At 39.3% G+C, this 17,951-nt stretch overlaps 3 protein-coding genes across 8 annotated transcripts in view; 2 read left to right on the top strand and 1 right to left on the bottom strand.

Annotated features, from left to right (window-relative positions):
- The window catches only part of DFNB59 (deafness, autosomal recessive 59), a 21,167-nt gene continuing 3,401 nt past the window's right edge, over nucleotides 186-17,951 (top strand). Inside the window, exons 1-6 of the mRNA XM_021399732.1 lie at nucleotides 186-1,474; nucleotides 3,316-3,511; nucleotides 5,097-5,238; nucleotides 7,864-7,981; nucleotides 9,754-9,858; nucleotides 10,685-10,995. Coding sequence (XP_021255407.1) covers nucleotides 1,264-1,474; nucleotides 3,316-3,511; nucleotides 5,097-5,238; nucleotides 7,864-7,981; nucleotides 9,754-9,858; nucleotides 10,685-10,986 — 1,074 coding nt within the window. The 5' untranslated portion in view covers nucleotides 186-1,263 and the 3' untranslated portion in view covers nucleotides 10,987-10,995. The remainder of the gene's footprint in view (nucleotides 1,475-3,315; nucleotides 3,512-5,096; nucleotides 5,239-7,863; nucleotides 7,982-9,753; nucleotides 9,859-10,684; nucleotides 10,996-17,951) is intronic.
- On the bottom strand, nucleotides 12,644-17,189 carry FKBP7 (FK506 binding protein 7). 6 transcript variants are annotated; one of them, XR_002439642.1, is made up of 5 exons: nucleotides 16,785-17,189; nucleotides 15,889-16,040; nucleotides 14,641-14,788; nucleotides 14,164-14,227; nucleotides 13,318-13,455 (listed from the first exon to the last, which is right to left on the bottom strand). XR_002439642.1 is itself a non-coding variant. In XM_021399735.1 (4 exons), exons 1-4 carry the CDS (start codon nucleotides 17,141-17,143, stop codon nucleotides 12,847-12,849), a joined length of 807 nt encoding a protein of 268 aa, XP_021255410.1. In that variant the 5' UTR covers nucleotides 17,144-17,181; the 3' UTR covers nucleotides 12,644-12,846. The 6 variants fall into 6 exon arrangements, 2 of the variants coding, with proteins under 2 accessions (XP_021255410.1, XP_021255411.1); XM_021399735.1 differs by lacking the exons at nucleotides 14,164-14,227; nucleotides 14,641-14,788 and adding an exon at nucleotides 12,644-13,008 and having other exon boundaries at nucleotides 13,322-13,455; nucleotides 16,785-17,181; XR_002439641.1 differs by having other exon boundaries at nucleotides 14,164-14,788; nucleotides 16,785-17,188.
- Nucleotides 17,109-17,951, top strand: part of PLEKHA3 (pleckstrin homology domain containing A3) — a 14,520-nt gene continuing 13,677 nt past the window's right edge. Inside the window, exon 1 of the mRNA XM_021399734.1 lies at nucleotides 17,109-17,414. Coding sequence (XP_021255409.1) covers nucleotides 17,375-17,414 — 40 coding nt within the window. The 5' untranslated portion in view covers nucleotides 17,109-17,374. The remainder of the gene's footprint in view (nucleotides 17,415-17,951) is intronic.

Below are 17,951 nucleotides of genomic sequence, written 5' to 3'. Positions count from 1 at the left end.
TAATATCTCTGGTGCAACTTGAGGCCATTCCCTCTCATCCTATCACTGTACTTGGGAGAAGAGACTGACCCCCACCTCACCACAACTTCCTTTCAGGTTATAAAGAGTGATAAGGTCCCCCTTGAGCCTCCTCTTCTCCAAACTGAACAATCCCAGCTCCCTCAACTGCTCCTCATAAGACTTGTACTCCAGACCCGTCACCAGCTTTGTTGCTCTTCTCTGTATGCGCTCCAGGGCCTCAACATCTTTCTTCTAGTGAGGGGTCCAAAACTGAACACCGCACTTGAGGTGCAGTCTTACCAGAGCTGAGTACAGGGGGACAATCACCTCCCTGCTTCTGGTGGCTGTGCTATTTCTGATACAAGCCAGGATGCCATTGGGCTTCTTGGCCACCTAGGCACGCTACTGGCTCATTTTCAGCCAAGCGTTGACCAACACCCCCAGATCCTTTTCCTCCTCACATCTTCCCAGCCACTCTGCCCTAAGCCTGTAGCACTACATGGGGTTGCTGTGGCCAGAGTGCAGGACTGGACACTTGGTCTTCTTTAACTTCATCCCATTGGCCTCAGCCCATCAATCCAGCATGTCTGGGTCCCTCTGTTGAGCCTGCAAGCAGAGTCCATGAGAGAAGACCAGTCCTGAAAGTCAACCGCTCCCCTCAGCCTTCCTTGGCTGGAATGGTACCACTGGGCCCCCTGCTAGGCTGCGCTTGAGCAGGTTCTGCTGTGCAGCTGCTGCTGAAAGGAAACACCGCTGCAGCAGGCCTGCTGCTGCCACAAAGCTGTAATTGAAGCACTCTGCCCACTTCTGCTGGCAAAACAGGCCAGGATGTGTCTGCAGCAAGGCTGCAATAAGCAGCAATGCATCAGTGACTCCTGGCAGGAAGCTGAGGATCACAGAAACTGTGGTCTTTTCAGTCTAAGATTGTAATTTTGATTTTCAGATAGTGGCATTAAACTGTGGTGGAAAGGACAAGCATTTCCCTATCAGTTTACACTGGTAATGCATTATTAATGATGCAGAACTAGAGAGCTTACCTGGAGGTCTTTGAGAAAGGTCTTCAGCAGCACACCTAGAAGCTGGGTAGTTCAGATGCTGTTGAGTCTTTCCGAGTAAAATATAGCTTGATTAAAAGAAAAAAAAGTTTGGCAACTTTTTTTTCAATTCATTTGGGAGAATACTGCAAAGAAAAACATGGGCTTTGCATCTGGAAGTTACACTTGAGGCAGAGCTTTTTGTTATTATCATTTCTACTGTTGTAATATGTTTGCTGCTGCAACCAAAAACTTTGTTAAACAGGTTGGTGATGGAGGAAGACTAGTGCCAGTGCCCAGCCTCAGTGAAGCTGATAAGTATCAACCTCTCAGCCTTGTGATTAAGAAAAGAAAATGTTTGCTTTCGAAAAAATCTAAATTTGCTTCAACACCTTTCACATTAAAAGACATTCTTGAAGGGGAGAAAGAAATTTCTGCAGGTAAGTGTTCTATTTATCTTGAAAGCAGAAAAATGCGTGCTTTCCCATTACTACATGCCAGTGATTATGGTATGATCTGTACAGGTAGTATAATGGTTCTTCAGTACATGTATAATAAAATGTATTTTGCTTAGTCATTTAATAAATATTTAGGGGAAAAGTGCAAGTCAGGCTGGTTAACAAAAAAAGACTTTGAGGAAAAGGTGTAAAAAAAAAAAGGCAGTTATATTAAAAAACAAACAATATTTTTGAACAGATTCCATTAAACCTTGTGGTTTTTTTCACAAATCACAATAGACATATTGATGTATATTGATTAATTGCTACTTGATATTTGATATTGATAATAATAATTGATACTTAATATTTGATTTTAACTTTCACTACTCTCTATATACTCACATTTAAATATGTAGCAGCCACCTAAGCTTGTCAGCTGTTTCACATTAGTGATCCCATGTGTTGAACTGGGCTCTGAATAAGCAGAAACATTTGACAACAGCAATCTAACAAGTAATAGGTTTTCTGTAAGCTTTTTGCCATGTTTGTAATATTTTTCTCATATTTAAAGAGTTTAACTGTGTATGTCCTTTAAATGCAATACCAGAAAGTTTTAAGAAAACTCATTTAATGTGAGCAATGAGATTTGTAATTGAATTTCCTTTTTTTAATGTGGCAAATATAAGCACTGCAATCTTTGTAGCATTATGAAAAATGTTTTTTTTTTCTTAAAAATACAGACAAACAGGATTAATTCTAGGTGACTTTCTAATGTCACTTTATCCTAAGAGCTTCAAAGAATAAGAAAAAAATAATTGGATGCCTGATCTGTCTGCCCTGTTTGTATTAATTTGGCAGGCAACCAATGTGTTCTAATAGTTTTCTGTTAGTGTAACATATTTAAGGTAATAAAGCATTATAGAAATGCTTTGGTACCTATCCTATTGTTGTGTAATAGATGACCATAAATGTTTGAGTAGACGACAATTAATCTGTTGTTTTCCTTCAAATTAAACTGACACTCTCCGAAATCAGTAGGGACATATGGAAGCTGTGACAATACTTCCTAGGGAAGAGCTAAAAAGTAGTTAACGTTACTGGCAGACCTGTGTTGCAAAAATGAAGAGCAACATGAGGTTAACTTGTACTACATCTAGAAGTTTTCAGAATTTCCTAACATTATTTTACATGGGAAATATGTAAATGTAACTTCAAAAAAATATTTAGTTCTACAACATACTGGAAAGGAGGAAAAATTATGTGTGTATAACTAGTCTCCCCAATGAGTTGTTAGATACCAGAGCTGCACTCAAGTAATCAGTAAATGGGCATGATGTGTTTATCAGCCACATTATCTTTTTCTTTATTCCTAATTTTCACATTCTGTGCAGTCTTCACTAAGTAATTTTCTTTGTGTTTCAGAGCCTTTGTTGTTACACTCAGAACACATAGGTTACCTGTTTATCCTGCATCTCGCGATAGAGGAGAAGAATGATAAACACAGAAATGTAGAAACAGCCCTAATCATCATTTCATGCTTAGGCCATATCCCATGTGAGAGTATGGGCACAATTCTGCAAATCAGAAGCAGAGGGATCCCTCAGATCCTGCGCACTCTCTTTCCATTTGTCATCAGTAGTAATGCTGATAAATAAGCACATCATGCAGCTGTGAATTTTTCATCAGAATAGCTGAGTATGAACACTACGCTTTATTCTCTTCTTTACATTTATTCTATACAATTTTCAAATAATTAAAATATCTCATTACAAGTATATAATGCTTTGTAAAAATACTGTGCTCAGATCTTCATCACACAACAGTTATTTTCTTTTACTCAGGTGTTTCATCCTACCAGCTGCTCAACTATGAAGACAAATCAGATGTTTCACTCAATGGTAGAAGAGGAAATCAGATAATCAATGATGTTGGTTTTGATGTTGCTGGATCAGATTCTATTGCCTTTAAAGCTTCATTTGGCATAGTGACCAAACACGAGGTTGAAGTACCAACATTGCTTAAAGAACTTACTACAAGGTTGTGTTAAGTATTTTAGTTCCACAATAATATTTCATACAATTAGGTTGTGTGTCTGAAGAAAATGTATTAATACAGAATTTTTTAAGTTTTGATTATTTTTAGGCAATCAGTAGTAGTCAACATCGGATATTTACAAGGTTTTTAACTGTCTGGCTAATGAGTCTCAGGTTCACCACTTCAATTAGACACATGACCTCCTGTATAACACAAGCATATAATTTATCTGAATGAATTCTTGTTTTAATTATAGTGCATCTTTCAGGAAAAAAAGAATTCTAGAGAGGAAGAGTCCACCAAAGACCCAATGTATATTATTCCATACTACTGCAAATTTGAAATTTACTTCAAATGACGTTAGCCACCTTCACCTTTTGGAAATAAGTTGATTGCTGTGTTGTTGTCTGATGAACTAGAAAGACATATGTTGCCAAAATTATTTCTAATGTAAATAATTCAGGATTTTATTAGGTTATTTCCCAAACTTTTATTTAAAAAATGAAATAGATTCATTTGGTTGAGTTTTTAATAATCTTCTGTGGCACTCCTATAAATGTAGTACTTTTCTTGAACATTTTTATTGAGCTTTGGACACTGAAACTGAACTCAGTAGTACTCTAGTGTTGGCACAAATGGGTCTTTTTCTAGGTGATAGTCTCCAGTTTATATTTCAGTGATTACCCCTTGGCTACAATGTCATCCCAGGGAATCCCAATATTGCAACCCAGCAAATTGTTCACTATGCTCAGTGTGACATTCGGTGTTTTCAGAGATGTTTGTTTCCTAGCAGTTATTTACCAAGCAGTGCATGTCATTTTGTATCCTTAACCTTTCTTATTCTGTACCTAGCTTTTGCCATAACTGGATGTGGGGTCAGTGGGAAGAATTGGTCATAGTCTTCTGATAAAAACATGTTATAAGACTAAGAGCCAGCACTTGTGGAGATTCTCCTAGAAAAACGCTTGTTTGATTATCATTCTGTATTTCTAGTTTATGTAGTATTTGGCAGTTATATTTCCTACCTATCAGTTAGCTAGTTTTTAATTTATGTAGCATATGCCAGATCCTATAGGTATCATTTTACATTTCTAAAACAAACATTTAACTATCATAAGCTTTTACAGAAGCCTTAAAAGATAGGGCATTAAAACTATTACTTTTACTAATCAAACTCATAACTATATTTTAAAAATGATTAATATAATTAATGTGAGACAGTATAATTATATCAACTTTTTTAAAAAAAGTTATTAATTAGGGTGCGTTGATACCTCCTTACTGTCAGTAAGTACAGCATCAGACTTGAAATTTTCCAAGATATCCCAAATAACTTCTTTGACATTTGTACATTATTGGCTTTCTTTGAATCTTTTGATGATTTTGTTCCCAGACACCAAAAATCAACATGATCAGCATGAAGTTTCCAGAAACCTTCTCAGTCAGCAATGAGTTGCTGACTTGTAAATTGCAATGAGCAATTTACAGCAATGTGACAGAAGTTATGGTTATTTATTTACTGATTTAAAGTTCCTAATTAAATGCTAATCATCTATGAATTTCCTCCTTTTCTTCCTCTTGATTTTAGAAAAATAAACTTTGATCATTGTCTAGTCCATCAAACAAGAAAAAGTAGGATGGAGATTCTGTGTGTCGTCATGGAAAGCATTAGGACAACAAGACAGTGCTCACTAACTGTTCATACTGGGATGCGTGGAGAGACAATGAGGGTAAGTATGTTTGACAAAGTTCTGTAATGTAAATGAAAAGCCAAACAATAAGCTTATTTTTATAGATTGTATGGCTGGATTTCATTGCATTTTTACTGAATTAAACTCTGAAAATTCTGAAGAGAATGAGTGTTATTGCACTGATGTAAAGTGAATGAGAACTTGGATTTTTCTCATATTGTTTATGTGAGGGATGGGAAAAGCATGGAATGATGGCCAGACAATGAGCCATTTCTTTGAGTGAAGTCTTGGCAAAAATTTGGAAATTCCTTCCTTTTAGTTTGAAGTCTGAGAAACATATAACCTACCCTTCCTTACTACGTTGATCTTCTGTAGCTCATTACAGCTTCAGGTTGTTATTATTTCAAGAGTTGGCTCTTACTCCCTGTCCCATTTTTCCCTCCCTCCTCCTCTCTCTCATCTGTACATTTGAATAATTGAAACTTCAAATCTTCTGAGGTTTGCCCTTTTTTAAATCATTCACATCATTTTCAGAATCTGATGCAAGTTAGATTACTGTCTCTATCATAGAATCATAGAATCATAGAATGGCCTGGGTTGAAAAGTACCATTAATGATCATCTAGTTTCAACCCCTCTGCTGTGTGCAGAGTTGCCAACCACTAGACCAGGCTGCCCAGAGCCACATCTAGCCTGGCCTTGAATGCCTCCAGGGATGGGGCATCCACAACCTCCTTGGGGAACATGTTCCAGCACGTCACCACCCTCTCTGTGAAAAACTTCCTCCTAACATCTAACCTAAACCTCCTCTGTCTCATTTTAAAACCATTCCCCCTTGTCCTATCACTATCCACCCATGTAAACAGTCATACCCCCTCCTGTTAATACGCTCACTTCAAGTATTGGAAGGCCACAGTGAGGTCTCCCCGGACTCTTCTCCAAGCTAAACAAGCCCAGTTCCTTCAACCTTTCTTCATAGGAGAGGTGCTCCAGCCCTCTGATCATCTTAGTGGCCCTCCTCTGGACCTGCTCCAAGAGCTCCATGTCCCCCAGGCCTGGATGCAGTACTCCAGATGGGGCCTCACAAGAGCTGAGTAGAGGGGGACAATCACCTCCCTCTCCCTGCTGGCCACTCCTCTTTTAATGCAGCCCAGAATGTCGCTGGCCTTCTGGGCTGCAAGCCCACACTGCTGGCTCGTGTCCAGCTTCTTGTCCACCAGGACTCCCAAGTCCTTCTCCACAGGACTACCCTCAAGGAGATCTTCCCCCAGTTTGTATAAATACCTGGGATTGCCCCGGCCCAAGTGCAGCACCTTGCATTTGGCCTTGTTGAACCTCATTAGTTTCTTGTGGGCCCACTTCTCCAACCTGTCCAGGTCACTCTGGATGGCTTCCCTTCCCTCCAATGTATCGACTACACCACTCAGCTTGGTGTCATCTGCAAACTTGCTGAGGGTGCACTCAATGCCATCGTCTATGTCATTGTTGATGATGTTGAAGAGCACCGGTCCCAAGACCGACACCTGAGGGACACTGCTTGTGACCAGCCTCCACCCTGACATAGAACCATTAATCACGACCCTTTGGCTGCATCCAGCCAACCAGTTCTTAATCCACCGAACAGTCCATCCTTCAAATCCATAGCTCTCCAATTTGGAGAGAAGGGTGTGGTGAGGGACCATGTCAAAGGCTTTGCAGAAGTCCAGGAAGATGACATCTGTCACCCTTCCCCCATCCACTGATGCCGTCACTCCATCATAGAAGGCAACCAGATTGGTCAGGCAAGATCTGCCCTTGGTGAAGCCATGCTGGCTGTCTTGGGTCACCTCTTTGTCTCGTATGTGCCTTAACATAGCTTCTAGGAGGATCTGCTCCACGATCTTCCCAGGCACAGAGGTGAGGCTCACCGGCCTGTAGTTCTCTGGGTCTTCCTTTCTACCTTTCTTAAAAATGGGAGTAATGTTTCCCTTTCTCCAGTCACCGGGGACTTAAATGGACAGCCATGATTTTTCAAATATGAGGGAGAGCGGCTTGGCAGCCACGTCAACCATCTCTCTCAGAACCCTGGGATGGATATCATCTGGCCCATGGACTTACATACATTCAATTGCATGAGGAGGTCTTGGACTTGTTCTGTTGTTACAGTGGGTCAGAATCCACTCTCCACATCCTCACCTAGAGGTTCAGGGTCCTGGCAGACAAGGGGAGCCTGACCCCCAGTGAAGACTGAGGCAAAGCACTCATTGAGTACCTCAGCTTTTTCTACATCTCAGGAAGCCAGCTCTCCATTACCTTTTATTAGAGGGGGAACACTCTCCTTGGCCTGTCTCCTCCTGCCTATGTACCTGTAGAACCCCTTCTTATCTTTCACAACCCTTGCCAAGTTCAGCTCCATCTGTGCCATCCTAATCCTATCTCTACACACCTGGACAACAGCGCTGTATTCCTCCCAGGCTACACAACCCTGCTTCCACTTCCTGTACATATAAATAAAACATTGTTAGTAAAAAAAAAAAAAAAAAAAAAAAAAAAAATTGTGAAATTTGATCTTCAAAGATTCTCCTGGTAGTATAATTTTCAATATGTACATTTAAGATACTATCTTGTTTATTTTTTTCATTTTGATTTGAATTTTTTTTTCTTTTGATGATTTTCAAAATTATAGTTTCACATTATTGAAGACCAAAATTATAAAGGACGGGACAAAGCCATTGTTTTTCCTGCACATACAACAATTGCTTTTAGTGTATTTGAACTTTATATTCACTTGGATGGTAATTTTGGTAAGTCACTTGCATGACTATTAGTGTCATTACTGCTATTGTTTATAGTGGTTTTACTTTCTAAAACAGTTTTCTTGCTCTCGATATACGTAAGACCCCATTCCATAAAATGGATATGCTTTAATTTTATGCGCATAAGTAGTCTGACTTTCTAAGGGAAACAATTCTTCAAAAGATAAACAAGATAGTTACTGGAAAACAGTCTGTCATGGAAAGATTTTTCAGAAAAAAATAGGACTTTATTATTGTTATGATTTTTCCTTCCCACATTGTTCCATTTGCAAGGAACAATAAATCACTTGCTTACTTTTCTAGCCTTTAAAGACTATATGATCACTTTGGTATAAAATGTGAAAGCAAAAGACCTAAATGAAGAAGAAAATGTGGAGAACCTTTAAACAAAATGAAGAATTTCATTATTGTTGTTGTTGGGTCTTTAATTTCAGTTTGATACATTATTACATATATGGCTATCTGAAGATGTTTACAAATCACAATTACTGAAAACAAATGCAAAGAAAGTATGCAGCTCCAGTAAGTTTTTCTCATTTTTAGGGAAATGATGGAGCTTATGTGTTTATGCTATTTACACTGAAGTGTGGCCTGTAATGGTAGCAGTGTTGTTTCAAATAAATCAGAAATTCGATTGTAGGATTTGATCTAGTACGTGATAATACGACATAATGTTAGATAATGTTTCAAACACCAGATTTACCTGTACATAAATACCAGGATCTCTGTAAGGGTCACAAAGCTGTTTCAGGAATTCCTTGACTCTGATTAAATTGTGGCTTTCTTTAAATAGCAAAATAAAAGATTAGGGAAGTGATCTGTACCACTGCAGATCTATACAGCAGTATCTGCTTTTGAAGTTGCAAGTGTCTTTTAGCATATACAGTGTTTACATTCCAAGACAGAATCTCTGCATTTTAAAGCACTTTTTCAATGAGCTGTGAGATACCTCTGCCATTTTGTAAAATACACTTCAAATACATTCACAACCCCACAGTTACCTGATTAAAAGTAAGAGATAATGCAATACAGTAGTTCCTTTCATTCACTTCTATAAATCTCAATATAATTTACAATTTTTAAGTGTCTTAATTTTATTTTACCTTTATGCAGCGGTAGGAACATGTGCAAAAGCAATGTTTTTGCTCAAGTCAGGGAAATGATCAATTAATTAAGCTGGTCTTTGTACCTGCATAATTTAAAATAATTATCAGTTGAGGTTTGGCTTTTTCAGTTTCATGCAGTCGATTATTCATATATTTTACTTTTGAGATTTTATCTCAATTATGGGTGGAAACTAAGGTAACACTTATTTTGAATTTTAAAAATCATTTTTGTCAGCTGATTCTGCATTGGAAGAGAGGACTGTAGAACTCACAGCCTCACTTATGATTTCTCATTTTTAGTTTCAAATGAGAGATCACTATAAAGAGATGTTTCTACTTCAGATATAGTAGTTCCATTAATATGATATTGACTGGCTTAATTCCTTAACACATGCAGAAACTCTGATGATGTATGTTGGAAGCCACCAACATGCTAAAATTTCCATTGACTTCGTATCATTTGTGTCTGTATTATTACCATGTCCAGATTTGGATTGGAAAGTGTTACTAGCCATTACAAAACATTAGGAAAGATGAATTTAATCCTGATAACTTTATCAACCTATTGTAGATTAAAAAAGCATATTAAATTGTGTTGTGCAGCTATTGCTTTGCTATTGCATTCTTCTGAAAGCTTACATTTAATTTTTACAGAACTGTGTGTGACTCCAGTTGCAAAGGGGGGATTTGAAAAAGAGAAATCTGGATCATCTTCAATGAACAAATTAAGGAGATTAAAGAATAATCTCTTTCATCGAAGTATGTCTTTTGATAATGTATGAAAAGTGTATTTTTGTTTTTAGTTTGTGTGTAAGATGAACATTTAAGTAGGAAAGTTTTAATGCAAGATATACCTAATTCATTCCTTCTGCACAGAAATGATTTTCAAGTGATTGAATTTATATCGACAATCTTTTTCTTAAATAAATTTAGTTCTTGCTATAATGTATCCCATTCTTGATCAAAGAGCTTGTATGGCCCAAACCTTCAATTGTGTTCCAGTCTACCCTAAGGGAACCAATCATCTTCATTGGGTATGATACACCTCGCTATCTGTAGCTGCCTGAAAGTTGGTTATCCAACCTAAACTAATAACTCCCTGAAAAGAGAGGAGAAAGGTAGGTAGTTCTGAAAGCGACTTTCTCCTGAGGTGTTTGGATGCTCAGAAATCTGCTAGGAGGTCAGCATGGGAAAAACTGGAAATGAACAGAATAAACAAATTTTAGAAAATGAATTCAGGAACAAAAATAAAAATGCTAAAACAAGAAAGTATGCAGCTGTGTACTAACTGGCACTAATTTTTCACAATCTTGTCTCATGACCTTACCTTCTGGAATCATTTATAAATAAATATTTCTATTATGCAAGTCATATATAAAAAATAATTCTAGCTTCTGCCAGTGTCTTTTGTGAGATTAAAGGAAAGTTTTCACCACCCAGGGCTTTTGATGGGTGCGGCATGTTTAGAATGGATTCGTAAATCAGTTGTTATTTCTATCAGTTGATTCACAGATGTTTTGTAAACACTTCATAATGTAATGATAAATTATTGGGTGTTTTTTTGTGTGTGTGCGTTCTTTTTCAGATAAAAGAGTAGTGGCTATCATCCCTAGCTCTGATGGTTACTTGGATGACCTTTTTACAGACTATTATGAAAAAGCTGCAAGCATGACTGATCTCTCTACAAGCTATCTTAGAGAAGGGGCACACGTCCGAATAAATTTACTTAATAACAACATCCCCAAAGGTCCTTGTGTCCTTTGTGGAATGGGAAGTTCTAGAAGAGAAACAGTCTATGGGTGCCTAGAGTGTTCTTTTAATGGACAGAAGTACGTACGACTGCATGCCGTGCCCTGTTTCGACCTCTGGCATAAAAGAGTGAAGTAACTGCTCTAGGTAAGTGCCTGTTGTTACAGACATGGGCATAACTGTGCCACAAAGTTTTCAGAGTTATTAAATGTGACTCAAATGGTTTAAATGCAAAATAGTGGAAGTGCAAAATATTTTATTACACTATTATTTTCAGCTTATTTGCTTCCCAATGACCTTAATTACTTGAAAATGTTCTAATGCATTCCCTGACATTCTACTTTTCATCTTTCTAGTACCTTCACACTTCATTATCTTAATGAAAGTTGTACTTTTAAACTGAATTCTAATAATGTCAAAATATATGCTATAACTTACCTATACATAAGTTGTTTACATAAATTTGTTCTTAAGCCTCCAAATATCGCCTCTATCTACACCGGCATATAATGGTAAAATGAGAATATTTGTTAATAATTTAGTGTTCTCATGAATGTTTAATTGAAGTATCAGATTAAAAAACATGCTAAAACTTACTTAGCTCAGTCTAATGTTTCATTTACAAAAGGGAACCACTAAAACTGGGGTTAGGAGTTTCATATTAGGATGTCATTACTAAGAAGTACCAGCTAGCCTACCTTTAGCATTTGGATTTTAGGCTATAGCTGCTCTTGACTTTCATACAATTTATGTGTTCAGAAAATAATGTTTCAAAGAAAAAGCTTAAGAAATTTATGAACAGAACTAAATTCTTCCAGCTAGACTTCAGGCTGAAGTTTCTCTTAGTAGTTCTCAACCACATGAAATAAACTGTGTTGTTGAGAATATATACTCCAGGGGGCAGTATGCAACAGCATCCAATACAGAGACAGGGATGGTTGATTCGTGTGCAGTTCAAGCTTTCCCAGTGCTATGTTAGAACAGGAAAACAAATTTTGTTTGTACATTTTAGAATGATTTTAAGGTTAAAGCCGTATGTGGAAGTCATTTTTTTTTGCCTGGGCTTCCATTTTCACCGTGTGTACACCTGATTCTTCCATGTTGAAATAAACGATCATCTCCCTCAGTAGAAAAGTACATTATACAAGTGTTACGATGACACCTGCATAGGCAGAACAGCTCATTACCAGGGAGTAGGGTATATTAACTATCACTGTTTCTTTGTGTTTTTTCCAAAGTGAGGGAAACTAGATTCATGCCCAGATAAATACGTATGCTTATATAGGAGTATCTCCTATTCTCTTCCACCTCAAATAAAACATGGTATTGTAAATTCATAACTTCTAACCAGCTTATTGAACGGTACACTGTTTTAGCAAATCTAGTGCAGTCAAGGTTTAAAAATCCCCTTAAAAATACTATATTTTCATAAACACCAAAATTCAACATAATACTATAAAGTTATTTTAAGTTGTTTTAAAAACATTTGAACATGTATCTTGAAATTTCAATTTCCTTTCTTTTAAGGCTTTTATAGATAAAACTGCTACAATGGCCTTGAAGCCACAGAAACCCTGCAGAGTTACCTTCCTGGGATTCTGTTTTGCCTTTTTATTTTACAGGGGACTCATTCATTATTCATTTTCTAAATATGTCAGCAGGTAGTGGAACCATTTTTTGTGACTGATGAGACAGAAACTATCATGTTGATCAGTAATTTACACAATGAGCAAGACCAGTGATCAACAGTGTAGATTAGGAAATGACACAGGAAAAATATAACTATACATCTTTCTTAGTGTTTTCCAATTTTATTTATTCTGTAACATCTAAAACATTGTATTAGCTAAATGCTAAAAATAATATCTTTACAGTTACCTTAAAATTAAAAAAGATGCCACTATAAAAAAAACCAAAAAAATATTCTGCGACAAAGTATTATTTTGGATTTTTCTTTAAATTTAGTGTCCATAAAACAACCAAAGATTTTATAGGTAATTAGAGTTCATCATGCTGGTAGACATTGTACTCCTTTGCAGATATGAAGCCATCTCCATCATGGTCATTCTTCTTAAATATATCAGCCAAAATTTCATCATGGACTGAGGGATGACGTTTTTTGCCATCTCTTGCAAATTCTTCTTTCAAATATTGGCTTATCTAAAAGAAAAAAAATAATTCAACTCTTGTGGCTTTTACGCCAGAACTCAGCAGCTGTCTTAAAAGAACACTGGGGTATACGTGTGAGTAACTGTGACTGCAGTGTAGGCATGTCTGAAGTTTCTTTCCTACCAAGTCTAGGACATACGAGTAAAGCAAATGTCAGCATGACACTGTATATTTTCTGTAAGCATACAAAAGCTTTCCATGATGAACTGCATCAAAAGCAGCTCGTGTAAGGATAACATTTTGATAGAAGTATATCCAAAGATTTATAAATACAATCCATTCCAAATTAATGATGTCAAATTACCTCGAGTTCAGAGAGTTTCTTGTCACTGTCCTTGTCTATTTGATGAAATGCTTCAACACTGCGAGGTCCCTTATTTACTGCATAAAGTTCAATCTCAAAGATCAGTGTTGCATTTGGTGGAATCTTGCCCTGTGCTATGAATAAAAGAAAAAACACATTTAAGAAATCATATGGTATGTTCAGTGATCACACATATGGTAAATGCACGCGTAAATTTTCCTATTTTTTCCTTACAAAAGACCGTGTTAATATTCAGATTAAATGCTGGCTTTAAATATTACACAGCTAGACTTATCAGCTCACATTCTGGCATGACATGGGTTGAGCAGGTCATTGTGTTAGAGAAATTATTTTGAGAGAGAGTTGAAAGCAATATACTTGCCTGAAAATTATATTGCTATTACCATATTTTCAAAAATGGAGATGTATCCAACTTTGAGAAGTGTTTGTGCATCATGAAAAACAAGTATTTCTGATGTTCTCACTATTTCATATGCTGTCATATGATGAGACTTACTGAGAGATTGATTCTGATGTATGTATTTAATATCTGAAATGTGATTTAAAACATTATAGAACTAGACCAAAGTTTATATGCATTTTCTGTCTGAAGAAACAAGCAGGTAATATCAGGTTTTACAGAGTCACTATACCTATGATTGAAGGAAATTATGCAAAATAGCGAAAGAAGCAATAGCATGTAATTCATCTGATTCACATGTGAAAATAAAAACAATAACCCCCCCAAAAACCACACAACCAAAAAAGCCCTGAAGAACCACTGGAATATTTTCTCTGGTCCCTAGATAAAAACACCAAAACATGTTAGACTGTGTTATTACCGTGTCAAAGCATTTGCCTATAAACATAGGGCATTGTATCATGCATCTGGCCAATAAAAAGGAACTGAAAGAGACAGGAATAAACTGGTCAGGTCTGAAAGTAAAGCCAAAAAACCTTCCAGAAATCATGCAGTGTAATATTAAAATGTGAACATGCAAGCTGCTTCTATTCATAGCCAAAGCTAGTGTGCATGACTTTTGACAGAATGTTGAGCTTGTGACCATCCTTCATAAACTGAAGAAAAACTACATATACTTTGCTTATACGAACAAGGCAAACAAAACTATTACTTACACTTCTCATCTAAAATATACATATTAAAAATGACAAGTTCTAAAGTTCAAAAGATTTTAATTTATGAGCCTGAACGTGTAGAAGTTTTAAATACAACTGAATATATGCCATTGTTTGTATACTACTTTCCACATAAAGATACAGTATTAGAATTCAGTGCCAGTATTTACAAATATACATACCGACAAAGGAAAGATACGTAAAGATTTAAAAAGCCACATGCATCTTTTCTAACTCAAGATTAGGCAGGTATCTTCCCCAACATGCAGGAATATGCTGAGACAGAGGACAGGTATGTTGTAGGAATAGAATAGTTTCTTGACGTGCTACCTAGAACAAACAGTTAATGCTAGTATTAGATTAAAAGAACGTATTTTTATTTGTGTCAGAGTTTCTCCTTGTTGCAAGACTTGCTTATTAAATGTTATGCTGAAGAGGTAGAAATTTGTTCCTACTAAACTTCATTGGCTACAGTGGAACTGTATCAAACATAGAACTGGTGCGTGAGATTCTGATACCATTTACCAAATAATTACTATAGTTGCATTTTCAAAGAAACTCCTTTTTCAAAGAAACTCCAAAGAAACACCCAAACCAGGGCTGCTTTTTTTTACAGTTGAGTACTGAAACGCTACATAAAAATGACTAGACCTCTTAAAAAAAAAAAAAAAAAGACTGCAAACAAGTATCATAAATTCAAATCCAATTTCACGCATTGCATTGCTGCAATTATTATGCTATTTGATGATGTAGTGCATAACCTATCCAGAATGTAAACAATCTTTTAAACAAATGATTTCCAGTTAAATTGATTCAGTGGTATGAAGTGGATTACACTCCATTTTGCTGAGTTTAAAAGAGTTAAAAAGGCTTAAGCTGGGAGGAGCGAAATAACAGAAACTAGACACGAACAGAATATAATTTTAGGTTGGATAACAGGAAAAATTGGTGAGTGGTGAGGCCTTGGAACCGGCTGCCCTGGGAAACAGCAGAGTCACCATGCAGATGTGGCACTGAAGGCCATGGGCTAGTGGGTGTGGTAGTGATGGGCTGATGGCTGGACTAGATGATCTTAGAGGTCCTTTCCAACCTTAATGATTCTACAATAATATAATAAGACAAAATGCATACATGAATCATGGAGATCTTCCTCTGGCTGCATGTTTTTGGTATTGCGGCAACACTCACAAAACATGTGCATGTACTGGGAATTCTGATGCAAAATGCAGAGCTTGGGTAGCAGTCTGTGATAAGGACTACTTAAATCACATAGGAATGAGCACAATTAAGCTGTGCAGCTCCAGTCACCTCAAGTGTTATACAAAAATAATAAAGCACCAATTCGTAGTCATTTAAAATACTGTATGTTTATTTGAACATAAATAAAACAGAGCAAAAACAAAGCTTAGTATTTAAACTCTTTTTTTTACCATATCCTTGCTGTCCATATGCTAACGATGGAGGGATGACCACTTTTCGTTTTTCTCCAGGACACATATTCATCATAGCAATATCCAACCCTTTTATGACTTGTCCAACACCCAGAACGAACCATTTTGGATGACCTTCATTTTGCGTCCGACTATTAAAAAAATTGAGTGGATAACAGCGAATTTAGCATTTGTATATATGTATTTTAAATGACTTTAGATTATCACTCAAAGTGTGCATTACATTATTAGATGATGTCTAAGGTTCCTTCCAACCCAAGCTGTTCTATGATTGTATTATTAAAACACAAGAATGTTCAGATTGCAATAATACCTTAAGTACAACACTATTTTTCTGCTACACTTACAATTAAGTGTGTAAGAGGGCTTTTGTATCAAAAATATTCACTCCAATTGGGAAAAATATGCAAGGAAAACAGTAGTTAAATGTAGAATTAGCCTCTGTTGATTTTTTCTTAAATAATAGATGCGGAAGGAGGAACTAAAGTCTGGTCATAATCTAGGCTACCGCCTGTAACATCCGTCAAAACACGGGCAAGGGATGAGCCCGAAGGAAGGCAGGCTTCCCCGAGGCGGTTTGGGACGAAGACGAAAGTGCTCGCAGCTGCAGCCTGACATCGTTGGCCTGGGGCCGTGGCACCAGGCCCATTGCGCAGAAGCGCGTGGTGCACGGAAATTCCTGCCCCAAACGGCTTATTTCCAGCAAACCAGCAAGCGCCTGCCTCAGCGCGGTACTGCTTCCCCTCTGGATGCCTCAGCACTCGGCTTAGATGGATGAACGAGCCTGAGAGGAGGAGGAATGCTGCTGCCGGCCGCTCCAGAGCCCGCTCCTCGGGGAAGGCCACGCCACGTACACCGCCGCGCCCCGCGCCCACCTGCAGTAGAACTTGGAGCCGTTACTGGCCAGGAAGCCGTCGTAGTGCGCGTTCAGCAGGTCCCCCTTCTTGCTCTTGGGGCTGCAGCTCTCGGGGAGGTGTAGCACCTCTATCTTCACCTCCTCATCCGCCGCCGCGCCGCCCTCGGCCCGCGCCGGGGCCGCCAGGAGGGCCAAGGCCGCGAGGAGCAGGCTCAGCCCGCGGCCCATCTCGCTCCGCCGGCGTGGCACTGCGTCCGCGGGCGGAGGGGCCGAGCCTCCCGCCTCCCCCCCGTCCGGGTGGGCGGGCCCGAGCGGTTCTCGGGGGCGGCCCCAGGAAGTGAAACGGCCGTGAGGGAGCGGCCGGGGGAGCGCGCGCATGGGGAGCGTGGAGCGCCCCACCGGGCGGGTGGCACCGCCGGGGCCGCCGTGGGCTGCGCCGCGTCTGGGCTGAGCCAAGCCGAGCTGGGCCGGGCCGGGCCGGGCGGCTCCACCTCCGCGCAGGGAGTAGCGGCGGGGACGGGAGCCGAGTGGAGCCCCATCCCCGCGGTGGCGTCCGGCTTTTCCCCGCGGCGGAGCAGGAGGATGCGGCTCGGTGCGGGGCTCTGAGCGATGGAGGGAGTCCTGTACAAGTGGACCAACTACCTGGCGGGTAGGCGGCGGGCTGGGCCTGCGGCGGCCTTTGGGGCAACCGGGCCTGCGGTGCGGGGCTCGGGGCTTTGCCCCGGGGAGGCTGTGTGTGGGCTCCGGGCTCTGGCATCGCGCCGTGCCTCGTGCTGGGCGGCGGGCCCCGGCGGCGCTCTGGCTGGAGGAGTAAGCCCTGCGTTTCGCTGGGGGAGGACAGCCGGGCGGGGAGCCTCTGTCCCCGCGTCGTGTCCTGCCAGCTCGGATGTTGCGCTTTCCCTTCCGTCTTTCTGAGAAATGGCTTTTATTTGCATCGTGCAGACCTCCTGGGTAGCGTTGTTTGCTGCTGGGGAGTCATAGAACCATAGAATGGTTTGGGTTGGAAGGGACCGTTAAGATTATCTAGTTCCATCCCCCCCTGCTATAGGCAGGGACACCTCCCTCTAGACCAGGTTGCTCAGAGCCTGTCCAGCCTGGCCTTGAATGCTTCCAGGGAGGGGGCATTCACAGCCTTACTGGGCAACCTGTTCGGCGCCAGGTAGGGTTACTCGAAATCTTCAGTACT

This window comes from Numida meleagris, chromosome 5 (genome assembly GCF_002078875.1).
Source record: "Numida meleagris isolate 19003 breed g44 Domestic line chromosome 5, NumMel1.0, whole genome shotgun sequence".
NCBI classification, from domain to species: Eukaryota; Metazoa; Chordata; class Aves; order Galliformes; family Numididae; genus Numida; species Numida meleagris.
Note: the sequence above shows the minus strand (reverse complement) of the source record. Positions and strands in the feature narration are given on the sequence as shown.